The sequence below is a fragment of the Taeniopygia guttata genome, chromosome 2, assembly GCF_048771995.1.
Source record: "Taeniopygia guttata chromosome 2, bTaeGut7.mat, whole genome shotgun sequence".
Lineage (NCBI taxonomy): Eukaryota > Metazoa > Chordata > Aves > Passeriformes > Estrildidae > Taeniopygia > Taeniopygia guttata.
In genome coordinates, this window is record NC_133026.1 from 103576414 (window position 1) to 103598173 (window position 21760).

The following is a 21760-nucleotide window of genomic DNA, read 5'->3' on the forward strand; positions in this document are numbered from 1 at the left end:
AGCAAAGTAACTGATGAAGTTATTAATAATTAGATAAACAACTTCTTACATTAGTAATACACCATTAAATTGAATAGGCTACTAAAAATTACAGTGGATAATTATATACCAATCATCAAGTCACATCTTTGGTTGGGGATGCCCCATTCAGTCATGTTCGTTACTGTAAAATTGGTTAGATAGGGAGGCTAACTGTAGTATCAAAGTCCTTAACAGGAATAAGGCCAATGTCAAAGTACAAAAAGGAAGCAATTCATAATTATTTGACTTTGTTAGTAGCCCACTTTTAAATCACCAACTTACGCCAGCTGCCTTGTCCAAAGATGGAAGTAGTTTTTCAAGTACTGCATGTGATCTGGTTGTACACCTGTAATGACAACTGCTGTGAAACTCTCTTTATCCCTTTCTTCTAATATTAGATTATGAAGAAATCTTTCATCATCACTTGTGATGTGAGTAGAATCAGATGGCTACAAAAAGAGTAAAATAATAAGAGCAGGGATGTAAACTGAATTTCTGAACTCCCATCAACTTGAAAGATATTAAAAACATAACAGAAAAGTAATACAGAATACATGATGCTAATTATCACAAAGGATTAAAGCTTAAAATAAAAGTTTTCAAATTAAAGTCAACAAGCTGAGAATGTGATATCATTAATCCAGTTAATTTTCAACCCACTTTCATCACAGCACGTATAGTGTGCAGCCTAGAAATGCATTTAATCATGTTGAATGTAATACTGTGTGATATCCATGTTCTCATCCATCAAGTGGAAGCATTTAGTGTGCAAGACGTTAAGTCCTCTTTAAGAAGACAAAGCCAATAAAATTATTGGCTTTTAAAGGGATAGGCTGTTTTCTATAGCAGAAACTCAAGCGGAAGAAACAATTTTGCTGTAAAAGAAAAAAAGCTGAATCCTCAATTCAAGATGAAATGTGAAGTAGTCTAACAGAAAGAGAGATGCCCAATTCCAGAAGCTAGTAATTGTCTTTTCCTGAATGGATGCACTTTGCTCTTTTGACAGTTTTCTAAAGAGCAGAGAGACACAGTAGTTGATGTCATGCTTCACACTTGACCAGTGAGTAATCCTTACATTTGGTACATCCAGGGAAAAAACTATGTTTAAAACAAAGATTAAGATCTTTCTAGTGAATGCAAACAATTGCTACAACTGCGAAGATATGTTGTAGTAAATGCAGCTACATGCCTTATTTTGCAGGAAAGCAGACAAACCCCACATGAATAAGGCAAGAAAGGAGACATGTTCTACCTAACCATAGTTAGGTGAAGTAGTTAATCTAGGGTGTTCTAGCAAGACTTACTTTCCCCAGGGAATCAAAGAGCTCTCCTATCCTTATCCTAAGAGGATAATTAAGACATTTTTGAGACTTTTCATCAAAGAAGACCACATCTCTTTTTCCTGCCCACAGCATAGCCTGGACTATTCTATGCTAGCGATAGGATTAGTAACAATAAAGAAAAGGCAGAGCTGCTTGGTCCTCATTTCCACGTGATCTGAAAAAGCTAGATGCTGCACACTGATGCTGAACAAGTGCCACTTTGTACAGCATGGAAGAAATTTACAGACTGAAAAAGCCTTCAAAAGACCACTCCCAAATTATTTGTTTGCCTTCCGACCACAGATGACAAACTACAATAACACCTTCCCCTTCATTCCTAGCATCTATCTCAACTGGAAAATTACTATTTACTTCTTTGCAATTTTAAATGGTCCAGAGAAGTGACTGCAGTGGAGACAGGTACCTATTATCCATCAAGGAAAGATGACCAGCAGGGATACCATTAATGCCACTTCTCTTCAGTGCTATGGCCTTGTTCTAAAGTCTCTTTTGTTTCATATTAAAAACATCTTGATTTCTTTGCAAAAGTAACTTCCTTCACATATTGAATGGCTCAAAGGCTCAATTATTCTTCTCACACTAATAACCCACTTACAACTTCTACTTCTGCCACAGTATTCTCAGTATTACTGATTACGTATGTGCAGTGCAGACCATTTTTCGAGTCATTAGTGAGATGAATTCACACATTTTATTTCACACCTATATAATTAATTGGCCTAGGTATTTCAATGATTTGCAAAAAAATTCCTAAACCTGAGTTTCAGGAATCTTTTAGGGGAACCTCTGTTATCTTCACATTTCACCTCTATTACTTTTCACAGCATCTCCTCCATCTTGGATAGTTAGAAGTTATCTTTTAACTCTAAATAGAACTCACATTTTTAACAGCATCAATTTAACTTTGGTTTTATATTATTACAAGCAACTTTTCAAACAGTTGATTGCACCACCTTCTTGAACTCTTTAGTAGTATCTATGCATCTCATTCAGCTACTTTCCTCCAACTTATGCCTGCCAGTTTGTCTTCTACTTTATATCATCCAACCTTTCTCTTTAATATCAAGCAGGGAGGAAAAGCATTTCTACCCTTTACAATAAAGCACATTTTGTCTGCTTTTATTTTCAATTTCTATTTCTTGAGTCTGATATTATAGAGAGAATAGAAACAAAACTCTGGCAACTCATTTTTTGTTGCAACTCACAGACCCAGAATTGGCATGATAAAAACCTTATTTACCTACTGTTCCTCTCTCATCCATATGAAACACCAAGAACACTGATAGAACCCACCAGATATGGGCTCAAGGTATGGCTACCTTGTCATACACACCACCCACTTTTCCTCCCATCTGCACCCTCAGCTAAATCTTTAGAACAGTTCTTTTTCTTAGTCTTCCTCCTTATCTTACAGCTTTTTTACTTGGGCTCTTTTTCTTGATGAAAAGCATCGGGACTGTTGAGTTTAGTTTTCAGCTAAACAGTTCATTTATTTTACATTTATGAATATTCATACAGCCAATGGGTTTTGTTGATCTGGCTGGACTTTTCTCCCATATGAAGGTTAATCTTACATATTTCTAAACAAGTACAATTTGGTTCCCTAATTTATTCCTTACTGCTTCAGAGAAAATTCATTTTTGTTTCGTACACAAAAAAAAAAAAATTGCTGTGCTTAGAAAAGTATTTTAAAGTATTGTTCTTAACTTGACATGTAAAACTGTAAAGTATTTCTATCATTTATCCTTAACTGAAAAGAGGAAAAAGCATCAAAAAAAAGACGACAAAAGTTATCTTTAGTATCTTCAAATTCTTGGTTACTTCCTTTTATACTACAGGGTGTAAATGATTCAGTAAGCTGAAGATATCCCCAGATAAGTATTACAGGAATATTACATAGTTAAATCACATTAACCTGGGAAAGGCTTTAAATTATAAATGTGGGAATCTTAAGGCTATTTACCTTTCTGTTTTGAATGAATCCAGTATATATCGCTTCTTTGTTTTTCTCCTTCTTTTCAAAATCCTCTTTAGAAAGGACAAGTTCATGAACATCCTGAGATGCTGCAGGTTTGCTTATCATCTGATTTTATTAAAGAAAGTGCATTTAAAATCAAAATAAGGCTTAAAATCAACATCATAAAATACTTTAACGCCGTTATTAAAAGTTAGGAAGTAACAATCTGATTTTGTGCAAATGTTCTAAAATAAAATTAAAGTCTGACATTGACTTACTCTGGCACACTGTCCCACGAAGAACACTGCTTGCTTGCCTCCAACTCCAAAATATGAGATATCACTATTTAAACTACGAGGCACTGGCAAAGGGCGTACATATCCTGAATGATCACTGAGAATAAGAGTGTCTTTAATAAATTTTTTCAACACAGAAGTAATTACAAAACCCAAAGATACTTCTGATCTAAAGTGCCTATTAAATTCTTCCTCCTGGCATTTTGTTAAAAAATCCTCCACTTTATACCTTTTGAAACTGCAACATTAAAATATATGTGCCTAAAATTCTTGATGTACTCTTTTTTAAAAGGATGATGACAGAGTAAGTATTTTCCCAAGTCATCTTATAAAAAGTTCTGCCCCTTCTCGCAAACCAAATCTTATTAAATGAAAATGGCTTACAAAGCAAGTCTGATCTTTCTGACAGCAACCTTTCATAAAAACACTTTTAAGTCAAAGTGGGAAATAATGCCAACCAACTATTAAATGCAGACTTGGAGAGATAACATATGCTATCAGCAGTGAAATTCTACGTCTTTTAAGTCACATTGAACAGTCTTATCTGGTTTAGGAAAACATTTATTTTCAAATCACAGCGGTCCCAAATGAAAATAAGGTGTAGATGGATGAGATGTAGTAAACTACTTAATGGGTAGATTACTACCCATTAAGTGGTAGTAATCCACAGTTTAAATCTGCATTTTAGGAATACTAAATATTTCTGTTACTACATTTGCCTACAACAATTTCAAAAAGCAGTGAATTTCTTTACAAATGATGCAGAATCACTTTTTATGCACTTATCTCCAGATAAGACATTGACTTTCTCTCTGGAAATGCTTTATATGCAGAAAAACTTCCCCCAGCTATTTATCACTTCTCACTACTTTTTACACTACCTGCTCATATGATAAATTAGTTATGACTGAAACTAATTCTCATCCTCACATTTACAATCCCAGGCTTAAGGTATTTGAAATGTGGCTGAAGTTCAAAAACTGTACATAACTAATCCTGTGGAATTTTATACAACAAGATTAAGCCTGGCTGTGCAGGTGGAACATCTCTTGAGAACAGATTCAAAACCATAAAGTTAATTCACATAAGTAGCAAAATCCACCACAGAACATCCACTTTCTTCTTTAAATGAAAAACTTATTTTGTGTAGCCTGCATAAAAAAAAAAATTAGATATTTTCAGGTATAATTTGTAATACTTGTAATAATATTTGTAATAATTATATAGAATTAAGATTTAAATTTAAAAAAAAAAGAAACTTGAACTAAAATCATGTATCTCTTCATCTGTTATTCCAGTAGCTTAACAGATAATGACTGCATCATTTAATGCACTACTAAAATGTTTTCAGGTAACAGATGAACACAGTACAAAACTCCCCTGCGGGACATGGCATGCCCCTAACTGTATGCAGGCAAGCAAAGGACAGTTTACAAAGGTGCCAAGAACAAAAAAGTATTCCGTGTGTCACAATAATAGAAGAGCAGTTTTGTGTCAAAGAACTTCTCTATTGCCTACTTAGATAAAGTATGGGTCTATTTATGTAATCATAAAATGACAGGGTTTAGCTAAGTGTTGGTATACAGCTATGCCTTAAAAGCATATTTTGTGGACCTTTGCAGAGCTTGCTAATTGTTGTAGAAATATTTAAAACTAACCTTTCAAAGTCACCTTGTCTTGTAAACTTTGACAATCTATATACAGCCCAGTTGTTAAGCTGTTTAGAAGTCATTCCACTTCCATTATCAATCACAGCAACAGCTGGTTTTCCTTGGGAATCATCAAACAACTGTTTGGGGAAAGACAAACAGCACTAATAAACAAGGAGCAACAGGGAAAAAAAAGGATAATGCAAACTACGTCTGAAAATGTTAAAGTATTTTTATCTTACCAATTTTATTTGTATACTCCGAATACCAGTATTTTGAGATGTAGCTGACAGAGAATTGTCAATCAATTCAGCAAGGGCAAATGCTAAAGAAATTGAAGAAACATAACCCTATTAGTGCTCAGAAAACAGACACCCACTTATAGCACTCTCTTCCAAGCAATTAGGATACCACATTACCTAAACACAGACAAGACCTAAGCCCTGTCAGAACAATCAAAATCACACAATATCTTGTTTAAAAAATAAAATAGCTTTTGTACATGTACTTTATGATTTGTTTCATCACTGAATCTCTCACATCTCTTAACGATAAGATCACAATTATTAGAAAGAACAATGATATGCCAACTGTCTCCTGACCAAAACACAGATTTGTCCCTTTCATAATTAGAAATTAATTTTTGTGATTCATATGTGAGTCAAAAGTAAATTAAAAATGGACTTTGACTTGTTAAAATATTGAGGGAAGAATAAATTAACTGAAGAAACCTGAATTGAAATTTTGTGAAACATCTAAAACTACAATGTTAATTGATTATAAAAAACACAAAGAAAATTGTTGAAAGATTTCAGTGAATGGTAAATAAAACCAAATTTTTGTCAGATCCATGGCAATACACAGCACAAATAGTCACGCAAACTGTTTGCACAAATTTGTTGCTTCTAACCATCAATGCTTGGAGGACTTACCTAATTAAAGTAAAACTACCTAAGTTTACGGGAAAATTGCATTTAATCTTAAAAAAATACATCAAATTCAGATCAATTCAATCTGACTGACCGGCCTTAGTGAACAGACATTTCCATTCCGTCTCTCTAAAAAGTAAGCCTTATTTCCTACAATTTGCAGAGTTCTTCAGAATGCTACAGTGAAATTTACACTGACCACACACTTCAGACTTGTAAAAGAAAACCCTTGAGTATTAGTGCAACACAGCAACACAGAAGCACTTGGCATTTCCCTTAAGCTGTTATCAAAGTTTAAAAAGTTCTGCACTTTTTTGCAACTTTCTTCATTGCAAACACAGTAGTTGAGCATCAGTTATGTGATCCATATTTACTACTGCAATCAAAGAACAATGGTCCTTCATCAACACTCAAAATTGGTTAGGCATTGCCCTTAGAGATGTCGTATATTAGAAACATCAGCTGCATTACACTTATGCAGGCTCAAAACTGCAATTTGCTACCAGTGAAAACTTAGGCAAAACATTGTTTAGTACTTCAGTCTTCTCCATGCCAGTTGCCACTAGACCCCCTCACCTCACACTCTATTTATTTAGGGTGCAACTTCTTTTGTCATCCTTTTCTAATGTATCTGTAAAACCCTCATTATTCCTCTCACATCCCTTGCCAAATTTGTTCCATCTGTGCCTTAGCGTTCCTGATGTCATCTGTAAATTCCCAGGCAGTATCCCTATATTATCTCAGTATTCATGCCCCATAAGTGCTTCCACCACCTATGCAATTCCCTCTTGTGTTTTAGTCTGACCAGGTCTTTACTCAGCCATGCTATTCTTCTGCGTTCTACACCCGATTTCTTCCACATAGAAATCAATAGTTCTTGTGCTCTAAAAAGTCATTTAAGTAATTGCAAGCACTCTTCTACTCCTTTATCCCCAAGGGTGTTTCCCGGCGTCCCATGCACCACACCCTTTAATAACTGAAAGGCCTTTTCCTAAGGTTTAGAGTCCTTACAATACTTTACACTTTGCCTATTTAATCGAATTCCACCAGGGTGTGGTCACTACAGACCAGGCCTAATCTAGCATTTCCAGTCAGTTTCTGAGTGTTGGAAACAACAGGTCCACTAATGGCTACTGGCAGGAATAAAACACAGATCTACACACAATGCTTGCTCTGTGTGGCCTTACACAGCAATTCCTGCACACAGGGATAGATGTACCACTGACTCAACAGTACCACCAAACCTGAACCAAAACACTGCCTTTGCTGGGACATGGAACAAATGATGTGCACAAAGAAGAAAGAGGAAAGACTGGTCCTTAAAAATAACAGCTGCTATTTATAAACATTTTTAATATTGTTTTAAAACAACAGGAATGGTATCATGCTTGGTTCTTGATTTTCTTTTTTTGCATTTTTTTCTGTGCAATTTTGAACCTGCTGTACCTATGAAATACATAGTACTTAGAAGGTAATCACAGCCACAGACAGTATTTTCAGAGAAGCCATAAACAGAAAGTAATTTATTCAGTAAAACAATACAAAATGTTGGTTACATATTTCATGTACCACTTAGATAAAAAATAATAATAGCAGCATCTTTTTAAAGAGATACTTGCTTTTGTTGGCAAGTTAAGCCCTATGGCACCCCAGATGGGAGGGCACACAAAATTCTACAGCAGCTCACACAAAAACTGTTTATGAAATTCAAACACAAAGTCTACTGTTTAGTACAGGAGACAAAAACCTGACAACACAAATACTGACCCGTCTGAATGACATGCACAAGGTTGTTCAGGCTGAAGTTATTTTACTTCTAAAATACTCAAACTTATTGAACAAGTATTTTAGAAGGTACATCTATAAATCTGGATTCTTAGGTGGCTACTTTTAAGATTTTTTAAAAGAAAAATTTGTATGAAGAATGTAGTTAATTTTTCTTTTGCAGTTAAGACTATATTTTCTTAGCAGCTATAATTATACGCTGAATTGCTCATAACCACATTATATTCATATAAACATAATTTACACAAGATTACTTTTGCAGGTACTTACGCAAAGGATTTTGGCCCTCGCTGGCATAGTACTCGTACATGCCACTTTTGACAAGCGTGTCGTAGTGGGGCAGAAAGTCGATTCGTTCCTTGGTTGCCAAAAGCAACATTTGATCAACTGACTGTAGCAGATATAAAGTAACTCCATTGTGAACAAGGTTGCCTGCAGTGAAGATGAAACATAAAGCACTTTGAAGAGCCCTGCATCAGGCAACTTCTGCTCTCAAAACAAGTACGGGCTTAGCTGCAGGTAATCTGTATATTGTCCTAGGTGTTGCCTGCTCAGCATTTAGCAACAACATTTAAATTAATATCTTTTCACATTTCCAAGCTTTATAATGCAGGTTTTCTCATGTGACAGCTATGTATATATCATTTTTTTGTATCATTTACAGACTTTGTGACAGAAGATACCTAGTATAACTGTCATCATATGAACTCGTCAAAAACATGTTAATGAAAGTAATTTTTTAACAATTTTTGGCAAACTATTACAGGATCTGTACTTTCAGTTAATTATTGTATGTCATAGAGCACAGTTATCATGTGAGCTTTATGGTCAATATAAGAAATAACTAATTATTTTGTCATCTAAGATACTTACTGAAGTTATCTTCTGTAATTTCCTTCCTATTTGTTGTGGTGATAACAAAGGTGTCATCAGAAGATATGCCAAATGCCTATAAAAATTGAAGATTATTTAGTTTTGATAAGTAAGTAGTCCAAAAAGTATTCAGATACATTAAAACAAAAAAGGCACAGTCTATTTACTTTGTCACAAGCTACTGATAAGTAATCATATAATATCTTAGAACACAGTTGGATTTAGAATCACTTGTTTTCTCAATTCAGCCAAATCTTTCCATACTTTTATGCAGTTCTTTTAACTGCATAAAATAAAACATGCTCTAGTGAGCAAGAGGAATTTTAAGGAGGAAGAACTGTCTTATAGATAATCCCCTTGAGGGCAGAGGAATGAGACTGTGAAACTACAACAGCAATAGTTATGATCTAGAGGGTGTCCCATATCTAACTGTACTCTTGAGACACCAAATCAAACCAATATTTCTTAATGTTAAAGTCTTTGTTCTTCAGTTATATAATAAATATAAAAAAAAATAGATTTCTTTCAGAAATATTCTTTACTGTTAAAACACTGAAGTTTATTTTTCTGAACCTAAACAATCTTTGCCACTTTGATGCCTTCTTTTGAATATGTTTACTGTAGCTTTAGACCTTTTTATCTTGCTTTCTACATGCATTTAAATGCTTCTACTTTTACTTTCATTTTTGCACCCTGACATCCAACACTAATCTCTTTCTCAAAATACTAAAATAAATATCTGTACCTTCTCCTGCCTTTCCAGTCTTTGAAACTCAAAGTCAACCCTGGTCTCATCAAACTCCATCAATCCAGTCAGTCTTGCAGTGACAACTCAGACAGGTACTTTATGCACTTTCAGCCAGATTCTTCCCTGAAGGAAGTTCTAGCATTCTCTGCAGCAGCTCATCATTTCCCACATCTTTCTTTCCATCCTTATTACTCAGACTCATGAAAATATTTTTAAATACTACTTATGGTTTCATTAAGAGTCTAGTTTCCATATTTCAGTTACTTTCTCCCTATGACCACATTAAAGTTACAGTTATTATCCATCAGTAAAATTAGAAAAAATGTTGAATTTCTCATGGTACTTGGTGCAAGTGAAACAATGCAGATGACTCAGAGACTGACATTCAGACTAAAGAATACTTTTTAACTCCTCTGAGTTAAACTCAGAAGAGTAATACTTTTTAACTCTTCTGAATTCAGATCACTTCAATTTTACCTCTCACATTACATAAATTTCCACATAGCAAATATGTACAGGAAAAACTATAAAATTGCTCAGAGCAAGAAAAGTAAGCATTAAAATATATGGATTTTAGAAAGCTAACATCCTACTGTGCCATTCGAGGTCAGTGGTTAATATAGAGTAACTGTTGAGTTTTACATTTAAAAGCACAGATAAGCATCTTTCCCTCCAGCTAAAACTACAGCTTCCTCAAATTTCCTCAGTCTCCCGAAGGCTCTTCTGCTCTCACACCCTTACCAAGAGTGAAGTATTTACTTTAAGGCAGCAAGAAGTTAGGATCAGCTAGTGCATGTATAAGACATCAGCCTGCTACAGAGCAGGGGCGATGTCACCTGGTCCAGCCTTCTGGTCCTCTCCCCCATTCCATGGGAGAGTCTCAACTAAATCAACCCCAACAGCCTGGCGGGCTATGCTTTAATTTTCTGTGTGAACCCAGAATTTCAGTGTCCACTGGCAGCAGGTCCTTTCACCACTTCACAAGGTAGTAGGTCGACACACAGACCAAGTTTGGCAGCCTGGACTGCAGATTACTGTTTTTTCTTGTCCATGCCACGGTTTAACAGGCCATGTCCTTTGTAAAATTTGGGGATTACTCTGTTTGAATGCTTCACTTCTATATAAGACTTACTTGTTTTACTTCCTCCCCCCCTCTATCCTACATTCTTGATTATCCTAGTCCCTGTCTCTTCCCACTACACCAGGCAGCAGTGACGCAGCTGCGCTGCTGTGCCAGTATGTGGATCTGATTTCCAGAACGAGGTCATTCCTGAATTAAGGTGAACCTACTGGGCAATTTACTTGTACAGTTGGTGATTTTCATTCAGTTCTGAATGAAAATGTTGGTCAAATGTTTGGTCAAATGTTTAATTTCTCAGTAAGATTTGTGCATGTAAGAGATACCATGATATCTCTTCTTGGTAAGAAGTTCAGGTTTCACTGCCATGTTTTTTTTCAGCCCAGCATGGTGTCCTTTTCCAAATAAGTACTGAAGATGCACACAATTTGATAAAATTTATGAGACAACCCAGAAGCACATTCGTATGATAATTCTGTGAGTTATTCTATGATAATCCAGACACACAGCCATGATGAAGCTTGCATTGTCATCAAAATCTTCAAGAGTACAATTACTATGCTCAGAAATGCCTCTGCACATTTACAGTGAATGCATGTTTGGAGGCTACTTTGTTCAAACAACTAAGTGAAAGCTTTTATCTTTTTACATACAAAAGAAGAGATGCTGGGGAAAAAAAACAGAAACAAGCTTCAAATAAATCCACAAGCTAGAAAAGGCAGACATGAAAAGGCAAGGATCCCTAAACAGCTGGTTACATATTATTGCTACATGCAAATGCAAGAGTTAAAATGGTACAAAGATGAACTGTTATTTGCATAGAGAAGAGGAAAATTACACCTAAAGCCTACAAAGTATAGATTATGTCAACAAATACTTCAGGTTTGCCCCCTATTCTCCTCCCTAACCTCCTCCCCTCCAAACTGTCAATCCTCCCTTTCCCTGCCCCTTTCCCTAGAACATTCCCTGTCACTCCTTCTAGTCCCCTCCCCTTCTCCCAGAGTGCTCCCTGTCCATTTAGTTACACTTGACACCCTATTTGTTACTTTGTGTTATTCCACTCCCCTATTTCCCCTGATAGGTTTATGATATGTTAGTCCCACCTTAGACCCCTCCCCAGTTTTAGCCTCATTGGTTATTGTTCCTACACCCCCCCACCCCACAGCCTTTCTGTATAAAACCTTCTGTTTGCCCTCCCAGGTTGGTCTTGGGGCTCCATTTTCTCCAGCTAATAAGCCCACTCTGGAACACCCCAAGCCCCGTGTCGTCGTTATCTGTCCCTGCGCCGGACCAGCGAATAGCTGGGAATTGCAGAGCTCGCAGGCGGACGGTCGCGTCCCTGCCGCAGCCGCCCAGCACGCCCCACTCAGCGCGCGCTGCAACAACGCCTCACCCAAATATCCACCAGGGCACACTTCTGCTCTAACGTACCAGGGAAGAAATAGAAGGGACAAATGAGAAGCAACAGAGAAGATGCATCAGGAGACACACCCATTGAAAGGATGTTCTCCACACCGGAGCAGGGAGAGTCCCAGAGGCCCATGGAGTACCCATGTCAGGGCACAGAATTTTCTCTCTCTGTCCTCCTACTCCCATGGTACTGACACCTATGGCAATTCATCATAGCAGGAAAACAAACAGTGAGAGCAGCAGAATAAAGCCCTGTACATGCCCTGACGTCTCACACCACCTGTTGCCTAACCAAAGGAACTGGGATTGTCCATGAGATGTGCATTGGGAGAACAAGGATAAATTAGACTAGGAACGGGGAAAGAATGGTGCATGACAGAAGATCAGTTTGGAAAAGTGGAAGGAAAGGCATAATTTCCCCCTTTAATTAAAGGGGGAAATTATTATTAATTAAATTTCCCCCTTTAATTAATCACTTTAATTAAAGTGATTATTTCCCTCCACAATCAATCATCAGAAGTTTGTGATTGATGATCACAAAAGAAAAACAAAACCCCTGAGTTTAGCCTGTTTTGCACACAGCAGGGTATCAGTCCTTAAACCCGTGGAATGATACAGAAGTAAAAAAGCTGCCTGTACAAACAAGAAAAATACCCTCCTTGTAACTGGAGGATCAGTCTGGAGCACCAACTATGTTTCATGATAAATAAAGTTAATAGCTCTCTATTAGCTGGTAGATGTTTATGACATGAGAGTAATATAATGCTAAAGGAGATTGAGACAATGTCATATGCCGAAGAAGCTTTCAGCAGAGTATTTTACAGGTATGACACATGAAAGTATGAATCAACTGTGGTATCTTTAACCTTTAAATCTGAATCAAGAAGCAAGGTTCAGTTTATGTACCAGCTTCAGTCACAGGTTTTCTTTATAAACTAAAAAAACTCAACAAACCTCAAAACAAAAGACAGCCCCCAAAACACAGATAACTCCTCAGCAATTCACACTCCTTTAAACAGGCCTCTGTTTGTTTTCTCTTTTACATATTAGCACAAAAGCTCAAAAGTTTTACTGCTACTTGATCTACACACGCACAGCAAGTCTTACCTGGCTACTGAGCCAACTAAAACACTCACCATGGAGTCAACACAGATTTTGCCTCTGGATTCACTATCTGCCTTGGAAAAGGTGTTCAAAGATCAAATATTTAACTTTGTGTGTGTACCACCACAGCTTGCAGTCACATGAATAGGCTTGAAGTGGAAAGTGAAGGAGAGGGAACACGCTGTGAGGACAGAGTCATTGATCGGCTTCTTCTGGTGGTGACTTTTAAAACTGAAAGTACAGAACACTCTCCAACATGACAAAGGTAGAACACTGAACCCAAAACTACAATATCTTTAGAAAAGATGTTTAACCACTTGGAATCCAAACCTTTCCAACACAAACAGTTGTTTCCTACAATATGCAACTTCTGAACCCTTAAAATTCTGCATCCTCCTACCATAACTGATCCAACCAAGCAGACAGCATATGAGAATAATGAGAATAAATGGCATCAGAGCTTGGTGATGCAGCCAAGGGATAACAGAGACATAACATCCATGGAGTCACCTTCCACAGCCAAGAAATACTTTTTCTGACTACCAGAACTGTATTGACAATGCAAACCTCCAAATGGGAACCTGGACTGTATTAGTTAAACGTAAAGAAATCTCATAATGTAATTTTCAATGCTGTTCTTCATAGTTATACACTTAGCTACCCAACATGGCAAAAGGCAATATAGCTTTCTCAGTATTTGAAACTGATCCAGCAGCTCCTTTACAAAAACTTGTCCAGGAATCTGAAAAAAATGAAGTTAAGAGCCACATCCAAATACTGAGAAGCCTATAGCCTTCTGTAATTTTGCATTGATTAGCTGAATATCCCATGCCATTTACCAAATTATCATCTGAAAGATGTGCATTTATCAATTAACTATCCCCCTTAATGAAGATTTATCAGTCCAAATTGAGAGAAATCTCTTACATCAACAAATGGATGAAAAGATAGTACGCATTTTAGGGAAACTAGTTCATTCTCAAATCCCAGATTTTCAATCCAAGAACTGTCTTTTGTATCATCTCTCTCAATTCTTCATACAACTAAATAATATTACAGTAATTAATAGAAGTAGCAAATATGAAAACTAAAATGTTGTGGTGTGTTTTTCTTTATTTGGATATTTGTTCAGTGTCTGTTCACACCCCCCCTTACAATCTCCTCCCTTCCCCAGCTGTCAATCTTCCCCAGCTCTTCCCTAACCCCCTCCTCTCCAAGATGTCAATCCTCCCTTTCCCTGCCCCTTTCCCCAGAACATTCCCTGTCACTCCTCCCCTGCTTCCACACCATTCCCTGTCCATTTAGTGAGGCTCAACACCCCATTGGTTACATTGTATTACTCCACTCCCCTGTTTTCCCTGATAGGTTTGTGATATGTTAGTCCTGCCCTAAACTCCTCCCCTGCTATTCCCCTATTGGTTGTTGTTCCTACACCCCTCCTCCTGAGTTCTTATATAAAACCTTTGTTCGCCCTCCCCGGAGGGTCTTGGGGCTCACTGAATAAATCCATCCTGTTCACCCCCAAGTCCCGTGTCGCCTCCGTCTGTCCCCATGCCACCAACTGGGACAGCAGAGCTTCACAGGGGGAGCGGCCGCCCGTCCTCTTCCCTCGCCGCCCAGCACACCCACGCTCGGGGCATCGCGGTGAGAGGGGCTGACCGCGACGCAACACTAAAATATAAAAAGATTAAGTGGAGACCTTGCTAGAAGTAAATGAGAACAACTGTACATGCCTTGTAAGAATGCTAATCAAATAAACTGTTCCAATCCACTGTTAGGACAGTTCTCAACATGATGACAAACTTGCTGAGGATGTCTTAGTGAGGACCTGGGACTCTGCACTCATGGTAGCAGGGCAAGGATGTAAGAGTCATCTCTAATCATAATCCATATGAGCTTCCCTAATGTGAGAACACAAACTTATATATAACATCTTTGGACACCAACAGGAAGAGGAATCCAAAAGTCTCTAGAAAAGTAGCTGCAATTAAAAATAAAGGTAGAAATTATTTCTAAGCATTTATTGGACTTAAAAGCAAAAATTTATATATTACAAAAATATACAGGAGCCTATGGTCAAATGGTTTTTAGAGAGTATCTGCAGACAAAAACTAGTAATGAACACTAATGCTCTAAAATATTTTCCAACTATCCTTTATTGACAGCACTATCTCCATCTGAAGAACAAATTACAGAGGATAACATTTGCAGAACTTGAAGGTCCTTGTCCTCTGTCATACTTAAAAGCTTCATTACTTTCAAAAGTTCAGATGATACACTTCTAAATGTTTACAAAAAATAATCAATAAAAGATGTTAAGAACTAAGAGTTTAACAGAAACACTTAGAACATTGCTATGTATCACAAGATTCAGTAATAGAATAAGTTTTTGAGGTTTCTTAAAAGTTTTATCACAATTTTGATGGAAAAAGAGAAAAAAAGAAAGGAAGCAAACTGTATGACAACAGATCTCTACAGAAGCCACAAGTGTATTTGTCCAGAATGATGTGTTAACTCAGACATCTTTTCACGATTTGCAACTTTAGCAAGAAGAAAGAAGCTTGGGACCTCACAATTTCTACAAAGACCACATTACTAGACTTAGTCTGAGTCTACCCAGTAACTTCCACAAGACCTTTACAAACTACCATGTCTAACACCACAGTCACAAATACTCAGTGCAGCTATCAGCCAAAATTTTAATATTAACTTCATGCCAGCTTCTCCTACTAAAATACTTTGTATGGCACCACTTGTTAAAGGAACAAGAAATAGAAACCACTCTTCAAAACCAAAAAATATTTAGCCACATCTAACAAGTGCACCTGGATAACTAATCCTAAAGACTGCAGATACTCTTCATCTGACTGTGTTGCCAACACTCAAATTTGACCAAGAAGGTACAAGCCACTCAGCTTTCCAAATCAACTGATAGACATAAGGCTGTACCTAACTACACAAAGATATGCAAAGTGCATCCTTCTTCCCACCAAAACACCAGTAAGAATTTCAGTGATGTCTGAAATACTGTGTGATAGTGTTGGAAAAATCTTACAGCATTGCTGCATCTTACATAGATCTTACAATATTTCCAACAGTGTCTCTAAAAATCAAGGCGAAATGTGCTTTGCGTATGCACAGCATGTTTAAAATACATCTATTTTTAGTTTCTGGTTATAGAGAATTGCTAAACAAACATAGGGCTTAAAATACAAAAATACAATTATTACAAGATGGACAGATTTCATCGTTAATGGAAGTCTCTCTAGTAAGCATTTATTCAGAATGATGTTTTGGTGATACAAACTTGCAGAAGTCCCTAATAGTTTTTCTTTGACTGCAAATAATTTGATTATATTTTATTTATTATGCATTGTTAAGCAAATAGTCACAAAAAATTTCACTTATTCCTTGTCTTGATTTGATACTACACTTATGCTTTTTTTCAATACACCATCTTAATGAATATCCTTTTCTGCCTCTTGGCTCATTGAGACACTGGAATTTATTTGGGTGGACTGGCAAAATAATATATTTAAATAGTAAGTAGACAGGTTAGTATACAATGGGAAGCTCAACAAAAGATGTGAAAAAAGATTAAAAGCAAAAAACTTTGTTTTATTGTGATACCTGTTTTTTGAGTATCTACTTCAATTACAGATATTTACTTTTTATACAGATTACAGATGTATACTTTTTTTTTTTTTTTACACAAGAAGATCACAACAATGAGGGGACATTTCAGAAGAACTAAGGAAGCATTTACCAATGAGTTTGGTTCCTATACAAGTAGTAACCCTAATCTTAGTATCATTAACTCTCTTCAGACTGGTAGTTCACCTCAAAGCCTCTCAAAAATCCCTTCACACATGGCAAAACTTCTGTGCAGTTTTCAGCACAGTCACCTTTCTGCTCTAAAAGGAGCATGACTTCTCTAAGTGCCTGAAGGATTTCTGCCATCTCAGCAACAATCTGAAGTGTTCCAGCTCCACTATGCACCTGGATAACATGAGCAAGGAATCTCAGATTAGCTGCCAACAGTTTAGCTCCATTCTGCTTATTCCTACTAAGTATTTTTGAATTATACTCTAAACATCAAGACAAGCAGTGGGGCACAGACCTAACAGAAGACAACAATAAGGTGCACAAGAAACAGTACAGCCAAGAAGAAGCAAAATGCAGTATTCAACCCATTTATTCACCTTAAATCTTCATGGTTCTGTAGATTGAAATTATATGACTGCTCTACATGGGCACAAATGGAATCCTCGTTAGCATTATTCTCAATTAAGAGATATCTGCTTTAGGATTGATCACTACAAGGATGAAGAATGAAGACCATATATAAGCTCTACACTCTTACAAGATTTTTTCCCTAAATCTTCCCTCCTGCAACACTGAGAATGAAAGGCTAATTTATCAGTTATAAAGCCAATTCCAACTACACAGATATGCATTAACTGCTACGGAGATTGTAAAAAAAAAATATTTGCTTCAAAAAATCCACCAAAATTTCAAAAAGTAATTAAGAATATTACAACAGATATTACATACATTAGCTCCTAAATCAACCTCTGAAGTGGCTGAATCAATTTTGCTCCACAAAGAAGAAAATACCTTCTTTCTGCATTATGAAAAATAACCCTAAGGCTCAGAAGTAGCAGCCTAAGACCATGTCTTCAGGTACTTAAGTAATTTCAACTCAGGATCATCACATACCACAATCAGATGTCATAATTTTTTGTAAGATTTGACTCCTACACATCCAGATCTATCCAGAAGAATCCTCTTGTGCCATAGGAAGATGTTCACAATAAATAGTTCCAACACCTTAATATTTCTAGCATCCTTGTCAGCCATGACCATGTCGGAGCACCTTTCCTGCTACAGTCACATCATTCAGTTGCATGACAAATTGCCAATTGAAGTCCATTGAAAGCTGAGCCTGTACTGAGGCTGAGCCACCAGAGAGGAGACCTCTGGAAACAACACTGCTGCATACTCGATATCTGCCCAAGCAGTCAAGCAGTCTGACAATGCCTAACAGCTTTAATTGTCTTAAAGTGAATACATCATTCCACTTCACCTTCGTTTGAACCAACTCAAAATCCACTTAACAAAAGAATTGTTCTCCCTGATCTTTCATCACTTCCCTGACGTGTTTTCAGCACCACAAAGCTAGGAAAGTCTGTCCCAAGCCAGTGAACCCATTCATCACTTTCTCCTACAAGTAATTAGTTGCAACCTTCAAGATGCCAGAAATTGAGAACTGTGGATTACAACACTCAGATAAACACAATTTACAAAGCTCTCGGAGCACTGAGATGCCAGAATTTTCTCCAGAAGTCCTAGAACTTGTATATTGCTGTCATGCTAATCCACCTGTCTCTGCACCCTTCCAGAGTCAGATGTCCTACATGTCAGATGATGAAAGGTCCAGAGTGCAAAGAGTCATCACACTAAAACCAGCAGTTGACAGAGGCATCTCTGACTGCACTCATTGATGGTCAACACATTATTGGAGAAGGCTTTTCTCTAAGAGAATGATTAGCTGAGGTTCTTGCTGCATCAGTTTGTAAGAGCACAGACCCTGTTATCCTTAACACCCAAAACAGCCACCAGGACCAGTGCTAAGGCTTGTGATATTAAACATACTAAAAAAACTATACTGGAAAATTTTACTTTCACAGGCATCACATTCAAACACAATGAGGTCTGCTTTGCAGCACCAGGTTTCTCAAACACTCCGCTGCCCATGTGAGAAGTCTGCCTAACAGTATTAAGGTACTGACTTCAAAACGCCAGTACATCTCTCAGGTAAAAAAATCCCCGAAGCTGTTTGTACCCGAGATCTGTGACAGCTGGTGATGATGGCTTATGTCTTAATAAAATTGCAAATATGCCAAAAGCTCTGTGAACTACTGAGAACCATGAGGATGCAGGGAAACATTGTGTCACTGAAGTGTGCAGTATATCTTAAAAAAAAACAGAAAAGACAGACTCCGATCTAGAACAAATCATAAATTAGTGTTAAACTCAGCCCATTGATTAATTACAAAATCTAAGAGAAAAGAGGGGTGGGTTCATCATGTACATACTTGCCTCGACTACTGAAAATACTTAGTATTCTTGCAATTCGTCTGCTAGGTAAAGTTGTATCGATTAAGAAAATTCTTGGAGAGAATTATGTAACACTTGTAAATTACTCATAGGAGATACAAACTCTTGGAAGGTCATAAACTCAACCCACAGTCTAGCGTCTCAGAATGTTACACTGTATTCATTTCTTAATTGTGCACGGATCAGACAAAGAAATGTTCTAACACTCCATAACCCCTTCATTTATGAGTACAGAATCACAGAATCAAAAAGGCTGGAAAAGACTTCCAAGTCCAACCTCGACTGAGTAACATCACACTCTCTTATCACACCACATCACAAAGTGCCATCTCTACTCCTTTTTTGGACACTTCTAGGGAAGATGACTCTGCCTTAAGATTCAATGCCCCTGACAGGTCACAGCTATGTCATTTTGGACAAAGAACTCTGCAAGGAGAAGGCAATTGCAGTGACAGCTATCCCTGCTGATATTAGCAACTCAAAGCAGTAGGAAGCCATTACATTAAACACTGTCCAGACATAGAACAATTTATACACTACTTATTTAGTTATTTTTTCCTCAATAAATATTTTGCCTGTATCTTGTTTATAATTATTATCACGTATAATTAAGAATATATTTCATCATGATATAGTTATATTACATATAGAAGTGATACTTGGTAGTATTTATATTGTTCATAAATAATCGATAATTTTTATAAAATTTAGAAATAATTCTATTTATTAAACTGTGAAACAGGTATTTATTATATCCCATCTACATGTAAAAAATAGAATTCACATGCTAGAAAACTAAGTGCAAATTATACTGGATAAAGAATCTAAAATTAATTTTTTTATCAGACTAAATTAGTACAGAAATCCAGAGCTGATTTTCCTGCGCATTTCACACGGTAAAGCATGCAGGCAGCTAACAGATTTATGGCATTTACTACTCGTTCAGAAAACGAAACCATGACAGAAACGGGCGATGCCTACTGGCAGCGCCAGCAAACTACTGCAAACAGCCCGTTCAAGGAAAACAAATTCCACCTCCCCGAACTGTGAAGATGGAGTAAGTTTCGTTTCGCGTTACGACAGAGAAAGAGAACCGAAAGGACACACGACAGGGCAAAGGCGCCGCCAGACACGGTATTTAAATGGCAGCCACCGCTGCGTTCGGGAAACGGCGCTCATCGCCAACACCTTGGACAGCAGAAACTCTGCACAGAACCTTTTGGGCTGGAAGAGACGCCGAGACCCCCGAGCCGGCGCTGCGACCGAGCACCAACCACTGCGTCAGCCACAAACGCCCTCCGGAGCGCGGCACCGCGCCCTCCGCCGCCGCTCCCCGCGCGGGGGCGCTCGGGGCCGCCCGCTGCCTTCCCGCCCGCCGCCAGGGGCTGCTCCCGCCGCTGCCCCGCACCGGCCTCTCGGGGAACGGGAGAAAGGCGACGGCGACGGGGCGGCCGCGGTCTCTCCTCCAAGGCCGCCCACCCATCCCGGCAACAAAGTTCGCGGGCAGGCGGCGGGAGCAGCGGCCCCCGAGCAGGCTGTGACACCCCCGCCCCGGCCGCCCCCCAGCCCCGCAGGTACAGACCCTCACTCGTGGAACACCGCCACCGCCGCGCCGGCCCTGCCGCGTACCTGGCAGACGGCGCTGCGGAAAGCGCGGTAGCTGTCCGTGCCGTAGCTGAGCACTTTCTCGTCCGGGTCCGCCTGCTCCCGCCGTCGGTCGAAGAGGAACACGGTGCGGTCCCCGTTGCCGCGAGGGGTCAGCAGCAGCGGCCTGCGAGGTGAGCGGCCGCCTCCCGCCGCTGCTGCCATGTTGGGGAGCGGAGGAGACTGAAACCGTCCCACAGCGATGGCGGCAGCGACGGTTCCTGCTACCGGCCCCGCCAGCGCCCCCGCCCGGCAAAATACGTCCCGGCCAGGGAAGGAGGAGGCGGAGCCGGACCGGAAGCCGGGGAAGGAGGCGCCGTGGAGCCCCGGAATGAGATGGTGGGAGGGAGGGAAGGAGAGGGAGAGCGGCGGCTGCGAGGGGGCGCTGGGCGGGCGGGTGGGAAGGGCCTGGAAACAAAAGCGCCGCTCCGGCACTGCGACCTCGGAATGAGTCAGCGCCCACGGCCTCGAGCCACTTCTGCCGCCGGGTGGGGCAGGAGCGGGATGGGGATCGGGATCGGGGTCGGGATCATCGCCGCAGGGAGCGCAGGCGGGCTGGGCCATGGGAGCGCGCAGTGCGGCCGCCGGCCGGTGCGGGCGGTGCGCGCGGTGCGGGCGGTGGCTCGGGACCCGCGGCGGGAGCGGGGCGGGCGGGCGCGCTGCTGCCACCGCCGGGCGCGCTGCTGCCACCGCCGGGCGCGGGCAGCGGCCAGGGAGGGACCACAGGTGTGAAGTCCCGGTTCGGCTGCTTTAAAACAAAGCGGCCAGACCGGACCCCGACAGTGTTGTTTTACATAATCACG

The 21760-nt window shown here is 39.2% G+C and overlaps 1 protein-coding gene across 1 annotated transcript in view; it reads right to left on the bottom strand.

The window, feature by feature from the left end:
* Positions 1 to 21543, bottom strand: part of SMCHD1 (structural maintenance of chromosomes flexible hinge domain containing 1) — a 69830-nt gene extending 48287 nt beyond the window's left edge. Inside the window, exons 1-8 of the mRNA XM_030266056.4 lie at positions 20943 to 21543; positions 8854 to 8929; positions 8251 to 8412; positions 5509 to 5591; positions 5276 to 5406; positions 3600 to 3714; positions 3328 to 3447; positions 304 to 470 (exon numbers count right to left, since the gene is read on the bottom strand). Of these exons, the coding sequence (XP_030121916.2) occupies positions 304 to 470; positions 3328 to 3447; positions 3600 to 3714; positions 5276 to 5406; positions 5509 to 5591; positions 8251 to 8412; positions 8854 to 8929; positions 20943 to 21521 (1433 nt within the window). The 5' untranslated portion in view covers positions 21522 to 21543. The remainder of the gene's footprint in view (positions 1 to 303; positions 471 to 3327; positions 3448 to 3599; positions 3715 to 5275; positions 5407 to 5508; positions 5592 to 8250; positions 8413 to 8853; positions 8930 to 20942) is intronic.
* Positions 21544 to 21760: the final 217 nt, after the last annotated feature.